This window comes from Somniosus microcephalus, chromosome 9, assembly GCF_052327205.1.
Source record: "Somniosus microcephalus isolate GS21.2 chromosome 9, FLI_Smic_1.0, whole genome shotgun sequence".
Lineage (NCBI taxonomy): Eukaryota > Metazoa > Chordata > Chondrichthyes > Squaliformes > Somniosidae > Somniosus > Somniosus microcephalus.
Window position 1 is genome coordinate 180591379 of NC_140995.1, and position 26682 is coordinate 180618060.

Consider the following 26682-nt stretch of genomic DNA (forward strand, 5'->3'; position numbering starts at 1 on the left):
TCACATTTATCCACATTATACTGTATTTGCCCACTCACTCAACTTGTCTAAATCGCCTTGAAGCCTCTTTGCATCCTCCTCACAACTCACAATCCCACCTAGTTTTGTGTCATCAGCAAACTTGGAAATGTTACATTTGGTTCCCTTATCCAAATCATTGATATATATTGTGAATAGCTGGGGCCCAAGCACTGATCCCTGCGGTACCCCACTAGTCACCGCCTGCCACCCCGAAAAAGACCCATTTATTCCTACTCTCTGTTTCCTGACTGTTAACCAATTTTCAATCCATGCCAGTATATTACCCCCAATCCCATGTGCTTTAATTTTGCACACTAACCTCTTATGTGGGACTTTATCAAAGGCCTTCTGAAAATCCAATACACCACATCCACTGGTTCTCCCTTATCTATTCTACCAGTTACATCCTCAAAAAAAACTCCAGTAGGTTTCTCAAACACGATTTCCCTTTCATAAATCCATGTTGACATTGTCTAATCCCGTTGATATTTTCTAAGTGTCCTGTTATCACATCCTTTATAATAGACTAGCATTTTCCCTACTACTGATGTTAGGCTAACCGGTCTGTAGTTCCCTGTTTTCTCTCTTTTTTAAATAGTGGGGTTATATTTGCCACCCTCCAATCTGCAGGAACTGTTCATAATCTATAGAATTTTGGAAGATGACAATAAAAACATCCACTATTTCCATGGCTACCTCTTTTAGTACTCTCGGATGCAGATTATCAGGCCCTGGGGATTTATCAGCTTTTAGTCCCATTAATTTCTCCAGCACTTTTTTTTACTAATTTCCTTTAATTCCTCCTCCTCACTAGACCCTTGGTTCCCTAGCATTTCTGGGAAGTTATTTGTGTCCTCTTCCGTGAAGACAGAACCAAAGTATTTGTTTAATGAACATGTTATAGGAATAGGAAACTGTACTATGAGGTGCAGTGTCAGGCTGTTGGTGAAGGAAAGGGAAGGGTATTATCTGGAGTGGTGCAGGGGTCAGTGCTTGGATCCTGTTGCTAACATAGTACTGAAAAGAATAATAGAATTGATCACACTTGCAGAAAACACTAATGCAGGTGGCAACAAAGAATGCAGGATAAGGGGAAATTAAATTTAAGATACCGACAATGTAAATGATTACACTTTATGTGAGGTACAAGTATAACAAATGGAATAGAATTAACACAGAGACTTATTGTAGAGTGTGGAGGAATGAGAGATGGAGGGTCTATTGGGAAGGAAGAGCTGGTAGGTAAGCTCTAGACATGGGATTTAGACTGGCTTTTTTTTGTCATTGCTGGAGTCAGATGTTTGTGGGAGAAATCCTCAACTATTCAAACTGGGACGTGCCTACCTACACAAAGTTTTATTGTACAAAATAATAGGTCTCCTGTGGTGATTCTTGTGAGTTGGAGGATACAGCCATTTATAATTATGGGGGCATTATTCCATGTAACATATAATCGGTAATGTATTAGAAATTTTAAAAGCTGCACGCCCATCCTGTCTGCGAAAGCTTACTTCTCGTAGCACATCTGTAAAGGTTTCCCATTATACATTCCTGTATCCACATCTGTAATGAAACTGCTAGTGTAATGACACACTTCAGCCTCACTTTTCTATCACCTAGTTCCTTAGCCTGCATTGCAGTGAATTTCTATGCTCTAACTCTACTTCTGCTTCCCAAATTGCCATCAATTTTGTTCTTTAACTCTCAATATTATAAGGTCAAAGTAGTGTATAAAATTAAAGGCAGAATGTATGACTTTAAAATGGAGACTGAATTACAGCTGGATCAGTTATCCCTGCCCTCTAACCTCATTTCACCATCAAATACACTTAGTATAAAATAGTTAATCTTGTGGCAGTGTTCATGGATTTTTAAAATGTATCTCTAACTGAACTCTGCTTTCTCACATTTTCCTTTTATATCCTCCTGTTGCATGCAGTGACTGTCTCGCAGTCTCGTTGTTTTTATCTTGTTTCTCTTGTAAGTCTCTCATCTGTTTTGTCTCTCGCATGTGTTTCTTTACTGATGTCTTATCTTTTAGACTGTTTTTGAGGTCTATGATATGCAGCAAGGTAAGAGGCATATTCCGGGTTGGATGTGGTGGTTATTGGGGTCAGGTGTGGAGAAGCCATCAGAGAGGTTCTGTAAGAGTGAGAGGAGGAAGGACTGGGATAGGGTTGGGGTCAGGCTGGGGGTGGGTGGATGCGGCTGGCTAGAAGCTGCAGCTATGAGAAAGTATTGGGTTGGCATGTGAGGGGAGTGGGTGGAGCAGGCCACGGCCTGGGAGGTAATGATGAGCTTTAACCTAGGAGTAATCATGGGGTGTGAGCTCTGGGCTCTGGATTTTTTTCTTTTAGGATTATGTGTCTGGGGCCAAAGAGAAATTTGGCAGGGTGGCTGGGCTTTGGGAGCACGTATCAGGGAGGCACTGGGATGTGGGAATATTTTGAGGGGGTGGGTCCGGAAACATTGGGGATGGCAGGTGATACCTGGAGACGGGGAAGACTGGTTCAGCAGAACTGAGGTTGGGGTCGGTGCCATTGAAGAAGGATCTAAGAGCAGACATGTCTCATTGAGGGGGAACAAGATGAGTGGTGTAATGGGGTCTGGGATGATGCACTAGGGAATGTGGCTGGAAGTAGTCCATGATACAGTTGTGGGCCCCAAGTATACACTGATGTCCAAACGCAGCCAGCTCTGGGCACATAGAACATAGATGCCATGTGGGAGCATGGCAGAGTCTTTTGGGGTGTGCAGAGAAGGTACAGCTTAAGAGGCTGTGGAGCTGTTTGTACATGGAAAAAACAGAAGTGCTAAAAGGGATCTAGTGTAATTCAAGTATGGTTAGTGTCTTAATGGAGGAAGGGAGGGGTGGAAGAGAGTGAGCTGGGCATGTGGGCAGCACTAAAAAAAGAGCTGGATCACCCAGCAGTACGAACCAGCTCCAGGAATGAAACAAAAATGAAGTCCTGGGCCCCTTGGAGCAAAATATATTGTATGGATTTCCATCGGGGGTTGGGCAGTTTGAATGGTAAGTTTAAATATTGTTGCAAATTATATTAAGGGTTTATATTTTATAAATTGTAATTTTTAGGTATGGTTGGCTTACTGAGGAAACCTGACCAGTCAGAGAAATCATCGTTTTTTTTCCTGGCAGTTCCTAATTCCTGACTGATATTGAGAGGGATAAACATTTTAGCAATTGTGCTAGTTTGTGATTGGTAGTTTTTTTGTCTATATTTGAGTACATCAGCGGCTAGCTTAACTGTAGTTATTTGAGCCAATTAGATATGTGTAATGTCATGCAGCACATGTGGACTTCATCACACCACCGCTTCCTGGCCCCCAGACATTTAACTTTGCAGTGCTTCATGTTTCTCCTCCCTGTTTTCTGTTTACAATCACTATGTTTTGCCTAATCACAGCCATCCCCATGTAACCCAGAATGTTGTTGTGTCTGCTCGTGTGTGCCTTTTAGTTGCCACTCCAGACCTGAACCCATTTTTTTGTCTGCTTTATTTTCTCTCTCTCCTCCCCATCCCTTGCCACCTTTCGTTTTTCCCTGAGGTTACTTTACGTCCCTGATCTCCACTCCAACTTTTCTTTTCTCTAAATTTCCCTCCAAGTCGTACACCATCCCGACTTGGACATATTTCACCTTTCCTTTGTAGCCACTGGTTTCTGTCACCATCTTAGACTTGAATGCACTCTGAACAAGTCTATGGCTATCCTCTAATCTCCTCGCCATTTTCTGATGGCCCATGATGGAACCTGTCACTGCTTCCTTAAGAATAGTAAACTGTACTGCCATATCTTTCCCTCTCTCTGACCTTTCAGCCCAACATACCCGCTGGAAGCAAACTTTACCAAACTCCTTCCTGTCCCACTCACCCCACCTACCACCACTTCCTGGACTTGATCACTGACCCGTCTTCATTTACTGCCGGAATAGTTGCTCACTTATGAGCAAGGTCCCTTTCCACCCATGACCTTATTGTGGATGCTTATATTGACGTTATGGCCTTGATTGAAACTTGGTTTATGGGTGGCAAAACCTTACCCCTTACCGAAGTCTTTGCAGCTGCCTATACTTTTCACCACCTGCCCCACACTAACCGCTGGTGTGGTAGCATGGCTTTTATCACCTTGGCCTCTCTACTCCCATTCTCATTTGAACCCCTCACACTGTCCCACCCCTCACTTCTCCTTCAAAATGTTTACCGTCTGCCTCAACATTTTCCCTGAGATTCTCCCTTCTTTCCGCCCTCAGCTGTAGCACCAAATGATAACTCATCCTTGGTGATTGCTGTCTCCATCTCAGCACCTGTTGGCCCCTCCCCTGAGTTCACTGCCCTTTTTCCCCTATATCTCCCTTCATAAAAACTCTCCTATGCATATTCACACGCTCATCCTCACCACCTGCCATGGTCTTGATCATCAACAAGGCCATTTCTGAAAATCCCTCACTGCTCACATCCTCTGCCCCTTAAATGTACCTGTTGTGCACCTGGCTTAACCATCCATTGCCAAACCTGGCTTAACCATCCATTGCCAAACCTGGCTTAACCATCCATTGCCAAACCTGGCTTAACCATCCATTGCCAAACCTGGCTTAACCATCCATTGCCAAACCTGGCTTAACCATCCATTGCCAAACCTGGCTTAACCATCCATTGCCAAACCTGGCTTAACCATCCATTGCCAAACCTGGCTTAACCATCCATTGCCAAACCTGGCTTGATCACCAAGCTCTACCAGGCAAAGATAAACCAGGCTCCTTTTCTCTACCTCCTTAAACCCTTATCCTCTGCCCCTTCTAACTCGGGTGCAAGGAGCTCAGTAATTTCTTCGTCATCAAGATAAATATCATCCATTCAACCGCCTTTGCTGTTCCCTTCCCCCCCCCCCCCCCCTTCCCACCAAATTAACTACATCTTCTCCCAGTCCCCCTCCTACCCTAGCCCTGAACTAGAGCCTCTCACCAGTTTCTCCTCCATCTATCCCCATGTCCTTTCAAGATCATCTTGTCCATGACACCTACTCCCATTCCCATGAAACTCAAACTGGACCAGCCACAAATGTTGTGGCTACTAGAGCAGATCAGAGGCTGGGTATTTTTCTGTAAGTGGCTCACCCCTTGCTTCTCCTACCTACAAGGCGCAGGTCTGTAGTGTTAGGAATACTCTCTCCACTTGCCTGAATGGGTGCAACTGCAACAAACTCGAAGCTTGACACCATCCAGGACCAAGCGGTCCACTTGATCTGTAGCCTACTCATCACCTTAAACATCCACGCCCTCTACCACCGGCGTACCGTGGCCGCAGTGTGTACTATACAGGATGCGTGTAGCAACTGACTAAGGCTTCTTCGACAGCACCTCCCAAACATGTGTCCTCCACAATGAAGAGGGCAGCAGGTGAATGGGAATGCCATCACCTCCAAATTTCCCTCCAAGTCGTACTCCATCCTTTGTAGCCACTGGATCAAAAACTTGGAACTTTCAACCTAACAGCACTGGGAGTACCCTCGCCACGTGGACGACAGCGGTTCAAGAAGGTGGTACACCACCACCGTCTCAAGTGCAACTAGGGATGTGTAGTAAATGCTAGCCTTGCTAGAGACGCCCATATCCCAAAACTGAATTTAAGAAACAAACTCCTGACTTTCCCCTTCTGGTTTTGTTTCCCCCATGCTAGCTACCATTGTAAAATATTTCCTTGCATCGGGCACTATCCTCTCTATCTACCGCCCCCCCCCCCCCCCTTTCAAAAATCTCCGTTCTCCCCCAAAAAACGGAACCCTCGGTAACCACCGTCCTGTAGGCAACCTCTATTTCCTCTCCAAGATCTTTGAACATGATATTGTCTCCCTCTCCTGCAACTCCCTATTTTAATTGTTCTAATCTGGTTTCCACCCCTGCAACAGCACTGAAAGGCCTTAACCAACGTCACAAATCTCATTCTCTGTGACTATGGTGAATTATTCCTCCTTAACCCCTCTGCAGCCTGGTAAGTCACACCAACCTCCTGTAGCACCACACCTCTGCTTTCCAGCTTGGTGGGACTGCCCTCACTTTAAACATTTTTTTTATTTATTCATTGATGGGATGTGGGCGTCGCTGGCTAGGCCTGCATTTAGTGCCCATCCCTAATTGCCCTTGAGAAGATGGTGGTGAGCCGCCTTCTTGAACCGCTGCAGTCCATATGGTGTAGGTACACCCACAATGCTGTTATTGTTTTTCGTAGCAGTTGTTTACAATTGAGTGGCTTGCTAGGCCATTTCAGAGGGCATTAAGAGTCAACCACATTGCTGTGGGTCTGCAGTCACATGTAGGCCAGACCAGGTAAGGACGGCAGATTTCCTTCCCTAAAGGACATTAGTGAACCAGGTTCCACTCCTACCTATCTGATTGTAACCAAAGTATTTAGAACAGTGGCTTCTCTTTCTACCCCCTCAGTCATCTAGGAAATCCTCCCAACGACCCATCCTTGGCGCCCTCAACTCCCTCACTTGCATGTTGCCCCTTGGTGTCTATGGGTATGCTAAATGTCAGTTCTGCCTCTCCACCACTTCTCTCAAATCAAAAATCAAATCAACTTTTATTGTCATTGTGATGCGCTATCAATTACTCATAAAAGACTGAGAGTTAAGAGAGTAACTAAAGGCTTTTATTAACAAAAGAATGAAGGTCTGCCTCGAGTGGTCGACCGGTCCAGAAATACAAAGGGCTGGGGAGCAGTCACCTTTATACTAGGACTTGTGGGAGGAGTCAGCCGAGGCATGTACACAGTGGAATACAAACAGTGGTTTACCGCATTCACCCCTTGTTTAAAATTGAGTCCGGCGGGGTGAAGTGTATTAAAAGTTAGTGTATTGGAGTCTCTCCGGAGGTCTTGTCTGCCGCTGTGATCGGCGTGGCGACGGCAGGGGTAGTGGAGCTTCCGGCGTCGAGTCCTGCGTGGGCTGTGGCACAGGCATGTCGTCCTCGTAGATGTCGAGCGGGTCGCGGGGCCCAGGCCTGCCGTCTGCTGGGGCTGGATATCGGATCGTGGGGGGGGGGGGGGGGGTGGTGGTGAGTAGTGGGTTACTGCGGCCCCCGAGGGTGCAAGGTCTCTTATGGAGACTGTGTCCTCCCGCCCGTCCGGGTATGCAATGTAAGCATACTGGGGGTTGGCGTGGAGGAGGTTGACCCTCTCGACCAGGGGGTCCGTTTTATGGGTCCTCGCGTGTCTTCTCAGTAGGACCGGCCCTGGGGACGTCAGCCATGGCGGTAGCGATGTCCCCGATGTGGACTTCCTTGGGAAGACAAACATTTTCTCATGAGGGGTGGCGTTAGTGGCAGTGCAGAGCAGTGACCGAATAGAGTGGAGCGCATCGGGGAGCACGTCCTGCCAGTGGGAGGTTGGAAGGCCCCTAGACTTTAAGGCTAGCAGGGCGGCCTTCCAAACTGTCGCATTTTCTCTTTCCACCTGTCCGTTCCCCCGGGGGTTGTTACTGGTGGTCCTGCTTGTGGCAATACCCCTAGTTAGCAGGTACTGACGGAGTTCGTCGCTCATAAACGATGAGCCCCGGTCGCTATGGATATAGCTGGGGAAACCGAACAGGGTGAAGAGGTCGTTCAGACATTTAATGACCGTGGCACTGGTCATGTCCGGGCAGGGGATGGCGAACGGGAAACGGGAGTACTCATCAATAATATTGAGGAAGTACACATTGCGGTCGTAGGAGGGGAGAGGCCCTTTAAAATCAACGCTAAGGGGTGAGTGGCTTTTATCAGGTGGGCCCTGTCTAGTCTATAAAAGTGCGGTTTGCACTCAGCGCAGACTTGGCAGTTCCTGGTCATGGTCCTGACCTCCTCAATAGAGTAAGGCAGGTTGCGGGCCTTGATGAAGTGGAAGAACCTGGTGACCCCCGGGTGGCAGAGGTCATTGTGGAGGGCCCGCAGTCTATCGATCTGCGCGCTGGCGCAGGTGCCACGCGATAGCGCATCCGGGGGTTCATTGAGCTTCCCGGGCCGGTACAAGATCTCGTAATTGTAGGTGGAAAGTTCGATTCTCCACCTCAAGATCTTGTCATTTTTGATTTTGCCCCTCTGCTTGTTGTTAAACATGAAAGCAACTGAACGTTGGTCAGTGAGCAGGGTAAATCGTTTTCCGGCCAGGTAGTGCCTCCAATGACGCACAGCCTCCACAATCGCCTGGGCCTCCTTCTCAACAGCGGAGTGTCTGGTCTCCGGGCCTTGGAGGGTTCGTGAAAAGAAGGCCACGGGTCTCCCCGCCTGATTGAGGGTAGCGGCCAGGGCAAAGTCGGACGCGTCGCTTTCCACCTGGAAGGGGATGGATTCGTCCACTGCGTGCATGGTGGCTTTGGCAATGTCTTCCTTGATACGGTGGAAGGCTAAGCGGGCCTCTGCCGTCAAGGGAAAAGAGGTGGACTTGATCAGCGGATGGGCCTTGTCCGCATAGTAGGGGACCCACTGGGCATAATAGGAGAAAAACCCTAGGCACCTCTTCAGGGCCTTGAGGCAGTGGGGCAGTGAGAGTTCCATAAGGGGACGCATCCGGTCGGGGTCGGGGCCGATGACTCCGTGTTCCACAACACAGCCAAGGATGGCGAGGCGGTTTGTGCGGAATATGCACTTCTCCTTGTTATATGTCAGGTTCAGGAGTTGGGCGGTACGGAGGAATTTTTCGAGGTTTGCGTCATGGTCCTGCAAGTCACGGCCGCAGATGGTCACATTGTCCAGATATGGGAAAGTGGCCTGCAACGCATTTTGATCTACCATCCGGTCCATCTCCCTTTGGAAGACGGAGACCCCGTTGGTGACGCCAAAGGGAACCCTAAGGAAGTGGTAGAGGCGGCCATTTGCCTCAAAGGCAGTATACTGGCGGTCCTCAGGGCGGATAGGGAGCTGGTGGTACGCTGATTTCAGGTCAATGGTCGAGAAGACGCGGTACTGCGCGATCTGGTTGACCATATCAGCTATGCGGGGGAGTGGGTAGGCGTCCAGCAGGGTGTAGCGATTTATTGTCTGGCTGTAGTCGATGACCAGGCGCTGCTTCTCGCCGGTCTTAACGACCACAACCTGGGCTCGCCAGGGGCTGGTGCTGCCCTCAATAATCCCTTCCTTCAGGAGCCGCTCCACTTCGGTTTTAATGAAAACCCTGTCCCCGGCACTGTATCGCCTGCTCTTTGTGGCGATGGGCTTACAGTCGGGGGTGAGGTTAGCAAACAGTGGGGGGGGGGGGTGACTCTGAGTGTGGAGAGGTTGCACCTGGTGTGCGGCGGGCAATTTGGGAGCTGCTGGCTGCGGACTGTGAGTGGGGGTAGGGGTCCACCGTACGCCATCGTAACACTTTTAAGGTGGCACTGAAAATCTAACCCCAGCAGGATGGCAGCGCAGAGGTCGGGCAGGACCAGAAGTTTAAAATGATCGTACACGGTCCCGTCTACTACGAGTGTCACTACGCAGTAGCCGCCGATGTCCGCCGACTGGGACCCGGGGGCCATAGAAATCCGCTGGTGCGCAGGCAGGACTGGGAGAGAGCAACGCCGCACCGTGTCGGGGTGGATGAAGCTCTCCGTGCTCCCAGAGTCAAAAAGGCAGATTGTATCGTGGCCATTTACCTTAATGTCCATTGTGGAACTGGCCAGCTGGTGCGGTCTCGCTTGGTCCAGTGTAACGGAGGCCAGCGTAGGGGTCGGTGTGTCGCTGCGGGTATCAGATGAGGCGGTGTTGGGGGCCTGCTGCGTTCTGGCTGTCGTCCAAGATGGCGGCGTCCATGATCCCCATGTGGCTGGAGGCGTCCAAAATGGCTGCTGTACCGGTGGTTCGCACATGGCCGGGGAGGCCCAAGATGGCGGCCCGCATGGCCCACACGCGGCGCTGCTGGGGTTCGGGGTGGCTTTGGCCCTGCAGACGTTAGCGTAGTGTCCCTTCTTCCCGCAGCCCGAGCAGATCGCGTTTTTCGCCGGGCAGCGCGCTCTGGGGTGTTTTGCCTGGCCACAGAAGTAGCATTTCTGGCCTTGGGGCACTGCTGTCTGGCCTTGGGACACTGCTGCGATAGTTGGGCCGTTGCTGGGGTGTGGCTGGGGTGGCACGGCGCTATGAGGCGGTCCTACCGTGTCCCAGGCTGTCATTCCCCGCGGCGTCCACGGTGCAGAGGAGTAGGCATCCATGCCCCGGTAGGCTGCATCCAATGATAGTGCGAGTTCAGAGGCCTTGTTGAGGTCAAGGTCATTCTGCTCCAACAGTCGCTGTCGGGTGTAATTGGATCTGTGGCCCGCTACAAAAGTGTCCCGGATAAGTTCCTCTGTGTACACGGCGGCCTTTACATCCTTACAACCACAGGCCCGGCCAAGCACAGACAGTGCCTGAAGGTATTCCACGGTCGATTCCCCAGGTTGTTGTTTACGACTCCCCAGAAGGTGCCTGGCGTACACTTCGTTCACTGGGCGCGTGTACTGGTCCTTGAGGAGCTTGATAGCGTCCGCATACGAAGTCGCGTCTTGGATGACCGAGTACACTCGGTGATTCACTTTGGAGGTCAGGACATCCAGTTTGTCCTCGTCCGATTTAATTGCTGCGGAGGCGGTCAGGAATTTTTCGAATCACTTAAGCCAGTGAGTAAACTTGGTGGATGAGTCTGCCTCCCGATGATCTAAGTCCAGGCATGCTGGTGTGAGGATCTTCTCCATTATAAAGATTTTGTTAATAAAATTGATGCGCTATCAATTACTCATAAAAGACTGAGAGTTAAGAGAGTAACTAAAGGCTTTTATTAACAAAAGAATGAAGGTCTGCCTCGAGTGGTCGACCGGTCCAGAAATACAAAGGGCTGGGGAGCAGTCACCTTTATACTAGGACTTGTGGGAGGAGTCAGCCGAGGCATGTCCAGGCATGTACACAGTGGAATACAAACAGTGGTTTACCACACATTGTTAGTGCACAAGTGCAGTACAACGAAATGTAGGCTTGCGGCTCCCGAGAGTGTACATTTAGATTAAGACATTTAAACATTCAACATACATTTGGCTTGTAATACATTAACATAAGCATAACCATAATAAAGTGCATTGGCAGATGTGCAGGCTTTAGAGTTTATTTGTGGAGTTCAGTAGGATGACAGCCCTGGGAAAGAAGCTGTTCCTAAATCTGGTCGTACGGGTGCGAATGCGTCTGTAGCGTCTCCCAGATGGCAGGAGGGCGAACAGACTGTGGCTGGGGTGGGTAGGGTCTTTGATGATGGACCGTGACCTCCGTAAACAGCGTTTCTGGTATATGTGCTCTGGTCGGTAGCCAGGTGCCGGTAATGCGTTGGGCAGTTTTGACTACCCGCTGCAGGGCTTTCCGGTCATAGTAGCTACAGCTGCCATACCACACTGTGATACAGTTTGTCAGGATGCTCTCTATTGTGCAGCGGTAAAAGTTAGAGAGGATCAGGGTGACAGGTTACATCCCTTCAGCCTCCTTAGGAAATATAGGCGCTGCTGGGCCTTCTTCACCAGAGAGGAGGTATTGAGGGACCAGGAGAGGTCTTCCGTGATGTGGACTCCGAGGAACTTAAAGCTGTCCACTCTTTCCACCACAGCCCCATTGATGTGGATGGGGGTGTGACTTCCGCCTTTAGACTTCCTGAAGTCCACAATGATTTCTTTGGTTTTCTTGATGTTCAGGGCCAGGTTGTTATCGGCGCACCACTTCACGAGATGCTGGACCTCCTCCCTGTAGGCTGACTCATCGTTGTTGGTGATCTGGCCTACTACCGTGGTATCATCCGCAAACTTGATGATGGTGTTGGAACCATGAACAGCCTCACAGTCATGGGTGAAGAGGGAGTAGAGGAGGGGGCTCGGCACACATCCTTGTGGGGCCCCCGTGTTCAGGGTCGGTGGGGGGAGGTGTGGTTGCCTAATTTGACAGACTGGGGTCTGTTTGTTAGGAAGTCCAGGGTCCAGTTGCAGAGGGAAGTGTTCAGGCCAAGAGTGTGGAGTTTGGTGGCCAGCTTGTTGGGGACGATAGTGTTGAATGCTGAGCTGTAGTCTATGAACAGCATTCTGATGTAGGTCTCTTTACCATCTTAAGTGATTCAGTGCCGAGTGTAGAGCAGTTGTGATTGCATCCTCCGTTGATCTGTTTGCACGATAGGCAAACTGGTGTTGGTCAAGAGAGGCGGGAACACTGGCTTTGATGTGAGCCAGGACCAGTCTCTCTCAACACTTCATTATGATGGGTGTGAGTGCGACAGGTCGATAGTCGTTCAGGCACGTCACAGCCGTTTGTTTTGGCACAGGAATAATGGTAGTGGTCTTGAAGCATGTAGGGACTACTGCCTGGGCCAATGACAGATTGAAGATGGCGGTGAAGACATCAGCCAGCTGATCACATTCCTTGAGTACCCGTCCAGGGATGCTATCCGGTCCAGCAGCCTTTCGTGTGTTCACTCCGCGTAGAACACCTCTTACGTCGGAGGTCGACAGAGTGAGCACCTGGTCTTCCGGGGGTGGCAAGGCTTTGGTAGCCGGCTCCCTGTTGTCCCTGTCGAAGCGAGCGTAGAAGTTGTTAAGCTCCTCCGGAAGGGAGGCATCGCTAACCGGGGGGCTGGTGTTTTTGCCCTTGTAGTCAATGATGGACTGGATGCCTTGCCACATGCGCCGGGGGTCCGAGTTGTTGTGGAAATGATCCTCTATCCGCAGTGTCTGTTTCCTTTTGGCAGTCCTGATACCCTTTTTTAGGTTGGTCCTAGCTGCACTGTAAGCCGCCGCGTCGCCAGATTTAAATGCTGCGTCGCGTGCTTTCAACAGCGAGCGGACCTCTCCGTTCATCCAGGGTTTCTGGTTGGGGTATGTCCTGATATTTTTATGGGTCGTGACGACCTCGACGCAGCTGTTAATGTAGAATAGCACTGTGGATGCGTATTCCTCGATGTCATTATGGGTAAACATGCCCCAATCAGTGCGTTCGAAGCAATCCTGAAGCTCTGAGACTGCCCCCTCTGGCCATACTTTCACTGATGATCTCACTCTTTTGATGAGCGGTTTGTATGCCGGGGCTAGAAACAGGGAGAGGTGGTCAGACTTCCCAAGGTGGGGGCAGGGAATGGCCTTATAAGCATCTACAATGCTCGTGTAGACTTGATCCGGTGTGTTCTCCCCTCTTGTGGGGCAGGAAACATTCTGGTGGAATTTCGGTAGTACAGTTTTTAGGTTTATGTGATTGAAGTCCCCCGCGACGATAAAAGCTCCGTCTGGGTGCGCAGTTTGTTGTTCGCTGATGGCCCTGTAGAGGTCCTTCAGTGCTAGTTTGGCATTAGCGTGTGGTGGGATGTAGACCGCAGTGATGATAACAGCCGTGAATTCCCGAGGCAGGTAGAAGGGTCTGCACCTTACCATGAGGAATTCCAAATCAGCCGAGCAGGATCTATCGATTATGTCCGTGTTAGTGCACCAGGCATTGTTAGTGTAAATGCACAAACCGCCTCCCTTGCTCTTACCGGAGTCTGCAGTTCTGTCGGCGTGGAAGACCGTGCGTCCTTCTAGTTGGATGGTGGTGTCAGGGATGCCGTTGTTCAACCAGGTCTCTGTGAAGATCATGGCGCAGCATTCCTTTGTCCTTTTCTGTGAGGAGAGATCAAGTTTGATCTCATCCATTTTGTTTTCTAGTGACCTGACGTTGGCCAGGAAAATACTTGGGAGGGAGGGTTTCTGTGGGGCCCTCTTCAGCCTGTTTTGGATACCTGCCCTCTTACCCCGCTTCTGCTTGCGTTGTCTGCGCCGACTTCCGGCTGGGGAAGGACGCCACGCTGGTCCCAGGGGTTGGGCGATGTCGGGAGGCGGATCGATGTCGCCGAGTGTGAGCCGCACGCAGTCGGCCCCGATGTCGAGGAGTGTCTGCCGGCTGTACAGTCGGTCTGCCCTCAATTCCCGTATCAGCAGAGTCCAGAAGAGACTCAGAAGGAGGGTGAAAACGCTCAGTCTCGGGAGAGACAAAGCCGCTGCGTCCGTGCGCGCCGCCCTTGTTTTTTTTTTGCCACTGTACTGTCAGACTGCTTACCTGACATCCAGTCTTGGATGAGCCACAGAGCATAACTCTGCATCTGACCTATTGTATACTGAGTACCTGCTGCTGACACTAGGTAACACTGGAAAAAGAAACTCCATGTCCAGCCTTCGCATCCTTCACCTCTGACAAATATTTAAAAATCTTAATGTATTGCATCCAGGTGGTCTTGTGTTGTGGGATTCTTGCATTGTCCTTCTCTTTTAGATGCTGACTGACTTGCTGTACATTTCCAGCATTTTCTTTTTAATAAAAGGTTAAAATTTCAAGACTTTACTTTTATTTTGCTCTTTTTAAACCCCAGGCACTTCATCTGGATCATTGTCACCACAGTCAAAGAAAGACCAGCCACTGTTCACTTTGAGGCAAGTTGGAATAATCTGTGAACGTCTGATTAAAGAGCGAGAAGAGAAAATCCGTGAAGAGTATGAAGAAATACTGGATACAAAGCTGGCAGGTAAACCTGGGCCTTCATGTGTGGACTTGGGCATTTTGTAGAGTGGAATCTCATAAATGAAATTTCTCTAGAAGGTTTTTTTGGTTTGAGGCAGCACAGGGGTTGGACTGAATTAATGCCCGGGTGGAGCGCAGCAGTCTCGCTCGCCTCTTGCTGAGCTCTGCTTTTCTTTTGGGGGAGCTGAGATAACACGGCTTATTGGGATACTTGATTTAATTAAATACAAATATTTACATTTGTGGTTGGAGCTGTATAAAAAGAATCTTCATTTTATTTACGCTCCACCACCCCAAAAGTGAAAGAAAACTCGTCGCAATCAGTCTCATAATACAATCAGTAGTTTTACATCGTTTTTCTCGGACCCAGGTTTTAATAATCAGCAGTTTTCAACTTTTTCCCTTTGCGGGCGACATCCAGCAAAGTAACACATTACTTTGGAGGTGCTATTGCACTCCGAGACCCTAAGTCATAACTTCCAAGACCAGCTCGGCCACTGGAAGAGTAAACGGAGGAGTTGCAGAAAATAGTTTTTGTAGCGTACAGTAACCGAAATAATGTGCTAGTAATGGTCTCGAGATCCTTTTGCGGACCCCAATTTGAAACCTTGCACTCTGCTAGTCTGTGTTCAACCGAGAAGCAGAAATGCTATAAGTAGAAATGAAATGACTCTTGTTATAGTCTTGGCTCCCAGTGCTGTGGAATCTGCCCTGTGTGTGTTGCATGGTGGGTTTTGCAGCATCAACAAAAGTGCTCTGTCCCTGGCCAGAAAAATTGTAGCTGGCATTGTAGGAGTCCAATATTTAAATGACACCCCTCTAATGGTAAACCTAGCGGCAGTCGGGCCCACTGCTAAAGTTGGGACTCCTCTGGCATTGATAGCTTACCATGTATACTTGTTTCAATTTGTGGCTATAAATGTGTTGAGACCTGCTATTGCTGTAATTTTATTTTAATTACATATAGGCTGCCCCTGTAGTTAGCTTGCACCAAACATTTGAGCCCTCCCACCCTTAACTCTCCAAAAGAAGCACATGTGCTGCACCCTGAAAATAAGATTTTTTTGTTTCAAAAGCACAAATATGGTAATTTGAACAGTCCAGGATTAGTCTTGGCAGTATGGGAAATCATAGCATCATGGCCACAGAGAAGTTTTGTGGTATTCAAACTAGTTCCTTTTCTTTTTGTGCAAAAATTTAGCAAAATAAACTAGCGGAAGTAATTGTGCTGTTTCGGTACTTGATCCCATGATTGATCTGCATTTGGGTTGTGTGTCCTGGGTTTACTGTTTTTTATGGGCTATGGATGTTGGTGTTGTGCAGTGATTTCTGCATCCAGGGCATGTGTTGGAAGGTATGGGTGGGGGGGGGGGGGTCCTGAGAGTTTTCTGGTTGGTTGACTTTTCATGGTGCAGCATTTGGGAGTTGGGGGTGGGGAAACATAGAAGATAGGGGCAGGAGTAGGCCATTCGGCCCCTCGAGCCTGCTCCGCCATTCAATGCGATCATGGCTGATCATCCCAAGTTCAGTACCTGGTAACTGCTTCTTGATCCCTTTAGCCTTAAGAAATATATCCAACTCCTTCTTGAATATATTTAATGAATTGGCCTCTACTGCCTTCTGTGGTAGAGAATTCCACAGGTTCACCACTCTCTGGGTGAAGAAATTCCTCCTAATTTCTGTCCTAAAAGGCCTACCCATTATCCTTAGACTGTGACCCCTGGTTCTGGATTCCCTGACCATCGAGAACATCCTCCTTGCATCTAGTCTGTCCAGTCCTGCCAGAATTTTATAAGTTTCAATGAGATCCCCTCTCATTCTTCTAAACTCCAGCGAGTACAAGCCCAATCGACCCAATCTCTCCTCATACGTCATTCCTGCCATCCCAGGTATCAGCCTGGTGAATCTTCGCTGAACTCCTTCCATAGCAAGAATATCCTTCCTCAGATAAGGCGACCAAAACTGCACACAATACTCGAGATGTGGTCTCACCAAGGCCCTGTACAACTGTAGCAAGACATCCTTGTTCCTGTACTCAAACCCTCTCGCTATGAAGGCCAACATGCCATTTGCCTTCTTAACCGCCTGCTGCACCTGCATGCTTACCTTCAGCGACTGGTGCACAAGGACACCCAGGTCTTGTTGCACTTCCCCTTCTCCCAATCTATTGCCATTCAGATAATAATCTGCCTTCATGTTTTTGCCACCAAAGTGGATAACCTCACATTTATCCACGTTATATTGCATCTGCCATGCTTCTGCCCAATCACCCAACCTGTCCAAATCATCCTGTAGTTTCTCGGCATCCTCCTCACAGCACTCACATCCACCCAGCTTTGTGTCATCTGCAAATTTGGAGATATTACATCTAGTTTCCTTGTCAAGATCATTAATATATATTGTGAATAGCTGGGGTCCAAGGACCGATCCCTGCGGTACCCCACTAGTCACTGCCTGCCACTCGGAAAAAGACCCGTTTATTCCAACTCTTTGCTTTCTGTCTGCCAACCAGTTCTCTATCCAAGTCAATACATTGCCCCCAATCCCATGTGCCTTAACTTTACACGCTAATCTCTTATGTGGGACCTTATCGAAAGCCTTCTGAAAGTCCAAATACACCACATCCACTGGTTCTCCCTTACCTATTTTACTAGTTACATCCTCAAAAAATTCCAGTAGATTAGTCAAGCATGATTTACCTTTTGTAAATCCATGTTGACTTTGTCCAATCCTGTTACTGTTTTCCAAGTGATCTGCTATTACATCTTTTATAATGGACTCTCGCATTTTTCCCACTACCGATGTCAGGTCTGTAATTCCCCGTTTTCTCTCTACCACCTTTTTTGAATAGTGGGGTAACATTAGCTACCCTCCAATCCATGGGTACTGCTCCAGATTCCATCGAATGTTGGAAGATGATCAGCAATGCATCTACTATTTCTAGGGCCACTTCCTTAAGTACGCTAGGATGTAGATTATCAGGCCCTGGGGATTTATCAGCCTTCAATCCCATCAATTTCCCTAACACCATTTCCCTACAAATACTGATTTCTTTCAGTTCCTCCCTTTCATCAGACCCTATGTTCCCCGACATTTCTGGGAGGTTATTTGTGTCCTCCTTTGTGAAGACAGAACCAAAATATGTATTTCATTGGTCTGCCATTTCTTTGTTCCCCATTATAAATTCCCCTGATTCTGACTGCAAGGGACCTACGCTTGACTTCACCAATCTTTTTCTCTTCACATATCTATAAAAGCTTTTACAGTCAGTTTTTATGTTCCCTGCAAGCTTACTCTCATTCTATTTTCCCTTTCTTAATTAATCCCTTTGTCGAATCCTAAACTGCTCCCAATCCTCTGGATTACTGCTTTTTCTGGCCAATTTATATGTCCTCTCCTTGGATCTTATGCTATCCCTAATTTCCCTCGTTAGCCACGGTTGAGTCACCTTTTTTGTTTTATTTTTATGCCAAACTGGGATGAACAAATTCTGTAGTTCATCCATGCGGTCTTTGAATGTTTGCCATTGCCTATCCACCGTTAACCTTTTGAGTGACATTCCCCAATCAATCCTACCTAATTTGCGCCTCAGACCATCGTAGTTTCCTTTATTTAAATTCAGGACCCTAGTCTCTGAGTCAACTACTTCATTCTCCATCTTAATGAAGAATTCGATCATATGATCGCTCCGACCCAAGGGGTCTCGTACAACAAGATTGCTAACTAATCCTTTCTCGTTATATAATACCCAGTCTAAGATGGCCTGATCTCTGGTTGGTTCCTCGACATATTGGTCCAGGAAACCTTCCCGTAAACATTCCAGGAATTCCTCCTCCACAGTATTGTTACTAATTTGGTTAGCCCAATCTATGTGTAGATTAAAGTCATCCATGATGACTGCTGTGCCCTTTTTGCACGCTTCTCTAATTTCCCTTTTAATGCCATCCCCAACCTCCGCATTACTGTTTGGAGGTCTATATACCTCCAGGGATGCTGGCATGCTTCAGCTCAGCATTCCAGAGTACCTTTTAAAGGGCCTTTGGCAGTCTGTCAGGTTTGATTGTTGTGGTTTCCTGGCGTGAGCCTCTACTGGAAAGGGTGAGGAAGACACACTGGTCCTGGAAGCAGGAGGCACTTTGTTTTATTTCCAAATGATAATTCAACCATCTTTGCTAGTGGGTATTTTTGGAGGTGGTAGATTTCTAATCATATTATTCATTTCATTCATCTGTGACGCTGCTAGGGGCAGGGTGGAGAGTTGCTATTTGAGCACAGGGTGAAGTGGGTAAGAGTTCCACCATATGTTGACAGTGTATGCTCATTCTTAATTATAGACAAAACTGCCGTGTAAAATTTGTGAAAGTTCCCTTTACGGATTTTATTTTTTGTTTTGATCAAAACAATTACATTTTTCGTCTTTTAAATGGTTTTTAATGTTCTTTCAGAACAATATGATACTTTTGTGAAGTTCACGCACGACCAGATTATGCGACGATATGGAGAGCAACCTGCAAGCTGTATGTATATAGACCAATTTATTTATTTTTGTTAAAATGTTGTGATCCTAAACCTGTGTGTGCCACATCCTTGACTGAGAGGACAAGATCTTCCCGTCTCTTGAGTCAGCAGCTAGTTGTCTTGAATATGGCCTGAGGTGACTTGCCCTCCAATTTCTTTGTTTTCCCTGAGGAAAGGTGCATGTCTGAAAAGAAAGGCTGAACCCACACTCTGCCACATCGTAGCATTGCAATTTTTTTTGCAATAATATGCAGTATCAACAGAAAACTGCTTTAGCAGTTACTGGGAGGAAAATATCCTCATTTTTAAAATGGAGTCATTCTTGGCTTTTCAATGTTCTAGCAACATGTGTCCAGAGCATAGGTGATGCTGCTTTTATATTGTAGAACTATAGATGATTCTATCTAATAAACTGGAGTTTCCAGTCCTGTGGAATTTGCTGCTTCAGATTACAACAGGATGGTGAGCAGAGCTCTGTAAATGTGTTTGAGCTTCCTCCCATCTCCCATACGGTCAGTTTATATTGCTGGACCGATAGTTGTGGCTTTTAGCTCCATTTACCCAATGGGATGGCCTTGACTACTTGTGGCAATGTGAGAGACAACTTTGCAATAGCACAGTTCAACAATCATGATTGCAACTTTAACAAAACACACGTTGCCAGTCTGTGTGGACGTGCTGCACACTCAGCCAGAATAAAATGGGCGGTGTTGGCTCATGTAGGTGACTTTGCATTTTGTACTGTGCCTTCACCACAGGGTGCCCCCATTTGCTCTGCTGCTGTTGGCATTAATGGCATCTCATTTATTTTGCAGCACCTTACTGAAGTCGGGCTGTTTTGGCAGCTATGCTGTAATTCAAAGGCTATACAGTCCGTTTGTTCAAAAACTTGGGAGGAAGCTAAACGAGGTGTCCTTGCTTCTTATAGTGGCTGATCTATTAAAATGGCCATTTCTAATTTAAAAGTCCCAAGGAAAAGCCAGTGCCTTATGGAATATTCGGTGTACTGTTCAATGGTAGTTGGAGGGTAACCTATGAATTGTTTGCCTTTTCTGTGCAAAAAAGGCAAGCTGTTATCTTTACAGCAAAACAGAAAAGTATGCTAATTTAAAACTTTATTTTAGTCTGGCCTGGAATTAACATTTATTCTCTTCTAATTCACAGATGTGTCTTGAATTGTTCCATGTTTCTGCGGAGTGCCCTTTTCCTTTTGAACACTGCAAGTTGGCTGTTTCTCTGAGACTTATAGCAGTGCCATATTAACCACCTGTGAGCACAGGGTGTTTTCAGCTTGTGTCAGTGGCAACCACTTTTCTGCAGCATATGTTTATTGGAGTGCTCCCTGATGTGTCATCACCTTATTGGACCTTCGCTACCTGTACTTATATACCAGTGGCTCCCTCTGTTAAAATTTTGCTGTATTGTTAAAATCTGAAAAGCTTTTTTCTTTAATTTTAATGACTTTAAAGGAGCAATGCTGGTATTCCAGAAATTTGCCCTTCGCATATAATTTCAGCATTGTATCTTAAATGCCAGATTTTTAGGAGAATAATCAGTCCAGTATGGTTTTGGTAATGAGCCTTTTTTGCAAACTTTGACTTCTAGCTACCAAAAAGGCAGAAGAGGGGAACCATCAATCTACTTTTTTATTACTATTCCTTGTGTAAGTGTTCTTAAATTTTCTCAAGCTGGATTTGTGGAGGCTTTGTGTTGTCTGGTTTTTAGAACCAATTCATATTGAGACAACACTGAGGTTCACTATCCGATCTGCAGGTGAACAAGGTGAAATGTGGCTCCTTTGTTTTTATATGTGATTTAGTATTTCCATTTGAACTAATTAGTGAAGCATAATTCAATCTAGTCATAAATGTTCTGAAGAGTCCAGACTATTGAACTTGAATGAGTTGCAGCAGCTTGATCTGTTTCCCTGACGGCCAGTAGGGGAGTGACTGCAGTTTGATCTTGTTTTGTATTTTCGATATTTACCTATGTTAATATTAGATATGTTAAGTCAGAATGTTGCTTTCCAAAAACTGTTTGGATACTAGGTGTTTAAATTGTATACAAATTTGACATTTTTTAAACCTGAGATTCTTGATTTCTATTAAGCTTATTACTGTGGTGATTCAAGTGAATTTTGAAAATGACTTACAAGAAACTAGGTCCGGTTAACCATTAAACTACAAATGCCCAAGACAGCTGATAATGAACATGCTTCCAAGAGAGCAGCTGTGAAGATGCAGTAATGTCTTCAGTGACTGCAGGCCTGAGATTAAGATGGCTGGAAGGCAAAGGTTTGCAAAGGCTCATTGTGCACTACAACACTTCTGCAGGCAAAAATTCAGTTTGAATGTTGGATGATGAGATTAATCATCCCTACTGTAGGATATGAGAGATTGCCTGCATGTAGCTGTGGTCTTGCCTGTCAAATGAAGGGTTCAGAAGGGAGTTTGTTCTGAGGAAGAGAAAAGAGGGATTAGGAAGGGGGTAACTGAAGCTTCATAGTAATTTTTGAGTAAAATAGTAAATTTTATTTATTCTAGCAGTCTTTCAAAGTTTATTTCTGCATTTTGACGTACCATTATTTTACTGTTCTTTGTAGTGTAATGGAATTTAGTTGACAATAAAAAAAAAAAGTTTCCATCCAGTTTTAAGGAGTGCTGTTTAATGTCGTGTGAAGAATGTGGTGAACCGCGTTACAAAGCATCGAGTAAAAAGGAATAATCTCCAAACTGCTTAAGACTTGAACATTCATTTTTTAATACCTTGTGTTGCAATGTATTTTTGCTTTCTGACTAGTGGGATATGACTGACTCGGGGCATTATAACTAATGTACAATATTAATGGGAGTCATGTTTGACTGCCATTTCAGCATTTCTAGTCTGCAAAATGGGCAAATAAGATCTACTTCTACAGTAGTTAATGTAGAATCTTAAAAAAAAAAATTACAGCACAGGAGGAGTCCATTCGGCCCATTGTGTCCGTGTTGGCTGAAAAGGAGCTATCCAGCCTAATCCCACTTTCCAGCTTTTGGTCTGTAGCCTTGTAAGTTACGACACTTCAAGTGCATATCCAAGTGCTAAATGCTAAAATCACTGCAAAAGGATTGTTTGTTTGAGAACACAGACAGAATTGTGAATTTCCTGAGTTACGTTCTACTAAGTGTTAGCTTGGCTCAATGGTAGCACACACTGCCGAGTCACAAGGTTGTAAATTCAAGTCCCATCCAGGACTTGAGCACACAATCCAGGCTGACACTTTCGTGCAAGTGCCATTTGAATTTATTGACCACTGTGCTTGAGGTTATGTTGGTGGACCCAAAGAAAGAGATGACTGATTAACTACATGTGTATCATTGTAACATGACATTTTTAGTACACTATGACATGGAATTGAATTTGCATCTTTCCCATCCAAGATGTTGCAGGCAATAAATTACCTTTTGCTGTGTAGTCAAACGTGGCAGCTAATTTGTGCACAGCAAAGTACCACTGAGCTTCAGTTTAACGTCTCTATAAAATGACATCCGTGAGAATGCAGCACTCCCATAGCTCTGCACTAGAGTGTCAGTTTAGATTATTGCTCAAATCCTGGATGGGGCTTGAATTCACAACCTTGCTACCACGAAGCCAAGCTGGTTGTGACTCTGGAAATGTCATGATTCTGTCTACTCTCAAACAATCCACTTGCAGTGACCATAGCATTACAGGCTTACAGTAGCTGGCTGAAGTCCCAAATGTGATCAATCTAGGTTTGTTTCACTGCATCATTTATAGACCTAGTGTGTTACACAATTTATTGTATTATTGCCCTGTAACTTGTGTTTTTAGGACTTTTCATCTGTTGTCAATCTTCATTGGCTTGTTGATAATTTAAAACTGTAAATGCCAATAATGTAAATTTTTGCAAGTTCATGATGTATAAATTAGTGTACAGTCCTCCAATCTAAGGGCACTGTGACCTCAATCAGTCTGGCTCTCTGAAAAGTTATGATGCAGTTGTAAGAGAGCTGGGTATAATGTGAGCTAATCTAAACCTTGGTTTGTGTGTGGGGGGGGGGTGAAGACATCAATCCCTTGACAAAGTACAGTGGCCAGCAAACTGCCTTCTACAACCTATGGGCAAGATTGGTAAATCTGGCAAAATGTTCCACATTGGGAAATTCTCAAACAGCACCGAAGGAGGCCATTTGAAAGAGCTATCCAATTAGTCCCACTCCCCTGCTCTTTCTCCATAGCTATGCAAATATTTCCTTTAAGTATTCAATTCCCTTCTGAGCGTTACTATTGAATCTACTTAATCACCCTTTCCGCTCACTCATTTCCATATTGCCGAATGCAAAATCTGTCATGAGCCAGCACAATTGGCCAGTGTTTTAAAACTTAATTTAAAAAAAAATTTGCTTTACTAACTTCCAAGTTTTTTGATGAGCGGGTTGATGAGGGCAATGCGGTTGACAGGGTGTACATGGACTTTGAAAAGGCATTTGATAAGGTGCCACATAATAGGCTTGCCAGCAAAGTTGAAGCCCATGGAATAAGGGACAGTGGCAGCATGGATAGGAAATTGGCTAAGTGACAGGAAAGAGAGTAGTGGTGAACGGTTGTTTTTCGGACTGGGGGAAGATATACAGTGATGTTTCCCCGAGGTCGGTACTAGGACCACTGCTTTTCTTGATGTATATTAATGGCTTGGACTTGGGTGTACAGGGCACAATTTCAAAATTTGCAGATAACACAAAACTTGGAAGTATAGTGAACAGTGAGGACAGTGATAGACTTCATGAAGACAAACAGGCTGGTGAAATGGGTGGACACGTGGCAGATGAAATTTAACGCAGAAAAATGGCAAGTGATACATTTTGGTAGGGAAAATGAGAAGAGGCAATATAAACTAAAGGGTACAATTCTAAAGGGGGTGCATGAACACAGACACCTGGGGGTATATGCACAAATCATTGAAGGTGGCAGGGCAGGTTGTGAAAGCGGTTAAAAAAGCAGACGGGTTCCTGGGCTTCGTAAATAGAGGCATAGAGTACAAAAGCAAGGAAGTTATCAACCTTTTATAAAACACTGGTTTGGCCTCAACTGGAGTATTATGTCCAATTCTGGGCACTGCAATTTAGGAAGGTGTGAAGGCCTTAGAGAGGCTACAGAAAAGATTTGAGAGAATGGTTCCGGGGATGAGGGACTTATTACGTGGATAGACTAGAGAAGCTGGGGTAGTTCTCCTTAGAGCAGAGGTTGAGAGGAGATTTGATAGCGGTGTTCAAAATCATGATCGGTCTAGATAGAGTACATACAGAGAAACTGTTCCCATTGGCGGAAGGGTCGAGAACCAGATGACACAGATTTAAGGTGATTGGCAAAAGAATCAAAGGTGACATGAGGAAAAAAAAATTTACGCAGCGAGTGGTTAGGATCTGGAATCACTGCCTGAAAGGGTGGTGTAGGCAGACCCAACCATGGCTTTCAAACGGGAATTGGCTAACTACCTGAAGAGAAATAAAGTTTGCAGGGCTACGGGGAAAAGGTGGGGGAGTGGGACTAGCTGAAGTGCCCTTGCAAAGAGCTGGCACGGGCTGAATGGTTACAGCACAGGAGTGCAGTTTGATTAATACAGCTGAAAATGGGTTAATCATTGTCGATCCAGCACCTGTAACACTTAAATTACTGTGGTGTGGAGATGCCGGAGTTGGACTGGGGTGGACAAATGTAAAAAGTCACACAACACCAGGTTATAGTCCAACAGCTTTATTTGAAATCACAAGCTTTCGGAGCGCTGCTCCTTCTTCAGGTGAAGTGGAGAAATGCATAAAGACACAGCTTATATAGTCAGAGAATCATGTCAGATGTTTACACACCTTTGACTGCTGTGATTATCTCTGCCGAGGTGTGATTAATGGCAGTTGGAAAGGTTACCTGTAAACATCTGACATGATTCTCTGACTATATAAGCTGTGTCTTTATGCATTTCTCCACTTCACCTGAAGAAGGAGCAGCGCTCCGAAAGCTTGTGATTTCAAATAAAGCTGTTGGACTATAACCTGGTGTTGTGTGACTTTTTATACTTAAATTACTGAATTACTTAAATATACAGAACCATTTGCTAGTTATATTGGGGTACAAGTAGTCAGTTTTAGTTTTTAAAAAAAATTAAGAAATTAGTCAAGTTTTAAAAATGTCCCTATTAGTGACCTTGCACCCCAAAGAACCAGCTTAATTTTTCGAGCCACCTTGAAGGCCTGCAGCCGAGTGCAATTAGTGGAAACTCACAATGATGATTGATTCACCGGGGGAATAGATAGTTTTGTGGGCAGGTCCTGCTTCTAACACGATGCTTTTAAAACTAGCACAAAGATCGGAAACTCGAGTTACGCTGAACGTAATTTGCACTTAAAATTCTGCGGTTTTTGCACCAGTTACACCAAGATCTGGTGAATTGCATCCAAGTGGAAACTACCCCAGGATATTTTACTGTAGTAAGCAAATATCCTTGGTATTGATGAGTATTATCAAGTTTGCCATGACTTGACACTAACTGGTAGTCAAAAATGTACAGTGGAAAATTGAACCGGTGAACAGTGGGGAAAAAGAGACATTACCAGTCCATCCATACTGGCTCTAGTGATTTTAAAAATTGATCTAGCTTGCTACAGTTTACAATGACCACAAGTATGTAGCACAAGTATATATCCAATTCCCCTTTGAAAGTTACTAATTCATCTCTTTCCACCACCCCTTCAGGTAGCACATTCCATTACATGTAAATTTAATTTTTTGACTTTATTGTATTACAATCCTTGTTTGCAGTACTAAGTCTTCAGTGCAGAAAGAAAGTTAAAATTTTCAAAAAATATTTGTAAAGTGATTTCATCCGTTCCTCTGCTGCTTCTTGCTTTGGTAGCTGTGTGCCGACTGCCTATTTTTGAACTTTGATATTTGTAGTTTTCATTCTTGCTTTCCCATTTTGATTCATACATTACTTACCTGTTCAATTATGATTTATAGCGGTCATCCAAAACTCTGCTGCCCGTAGCCTAACTCGCACCAAGTCCCATTCACCCATCGCCCCTGTGCTTGCTGACCTACGCTCTCCTGGCCTGACAATGCCTCAATTTTAAAATCCTCATCCTTGTTTTCAAATCCCTTCATGGCCGCGCGCCCCTCCCTATCTCTGTAACTTCACGCTTTTGAGATCTCTGTGCTTCTCCAATTCTGGCCTCTTGCATATTCTGATTTTAATCGCTCCACCATTGGCGGCCGTGCTTTCAGCGGCCTTGGCCCTAAGCTCTGTAATTCCCTCCCTAAACCTCTGCCTCGCCTCCTTTAAGATGCTCCTTAAAACCTACCTCTTCGACCAAGCTTTTTAAGCACCTGCCCTAATATCTCCTGTGGCTCGGTGTCAATTTTTTTTCTTAAGTGCCTTGGGATGTTTTGCTACGTTAAAGGCGCTGTGTAAATGCAAGTTGTTTAATGAGTGTAAAAGACAAGGCTGAAGCGTTTGCAACCATCTTCAGCCAGAAGGGCCAAGTGGATGATCCATATCGGCCTACTGAAGTCACCATCAACACAGAAGCCAGTCTTCAGCCAATTTGATTCACTCTGATAGCAAAAAACGCACTGGCTAC

The 26682-nt window shown here is 46.0% G+C and overlaps 1 protein-coding gene across 1 annotated transcript in view; it reads left to right on the top strand.

Annotated features, from left to right (window-relative positions):
* The window catches only part of akirin2 (akirin 2), a 35727-nt gene extending 14022 nt beyond the window's left edge, over positions 1-21705 (top strand). Inside the window, 5 exon segments of the mRNA XM_085997647.1 lie at positions 14385-14537; positions 18979-19101; positions 19104-19144; positions 19147-19187; positions 20216-21705. Of these exon segments, the coding sequence (XP_085853773.1) occupies positions 14385-14537; positions 18979-19101; positions 19104-19144; positions 19147-19187; positions 20216-20291 (434 nt within the window). The 3' untranslated portion in view covers positions 20292-21705.
* Positions 21706-26682: the final 4977 nt, after the last annotated feature.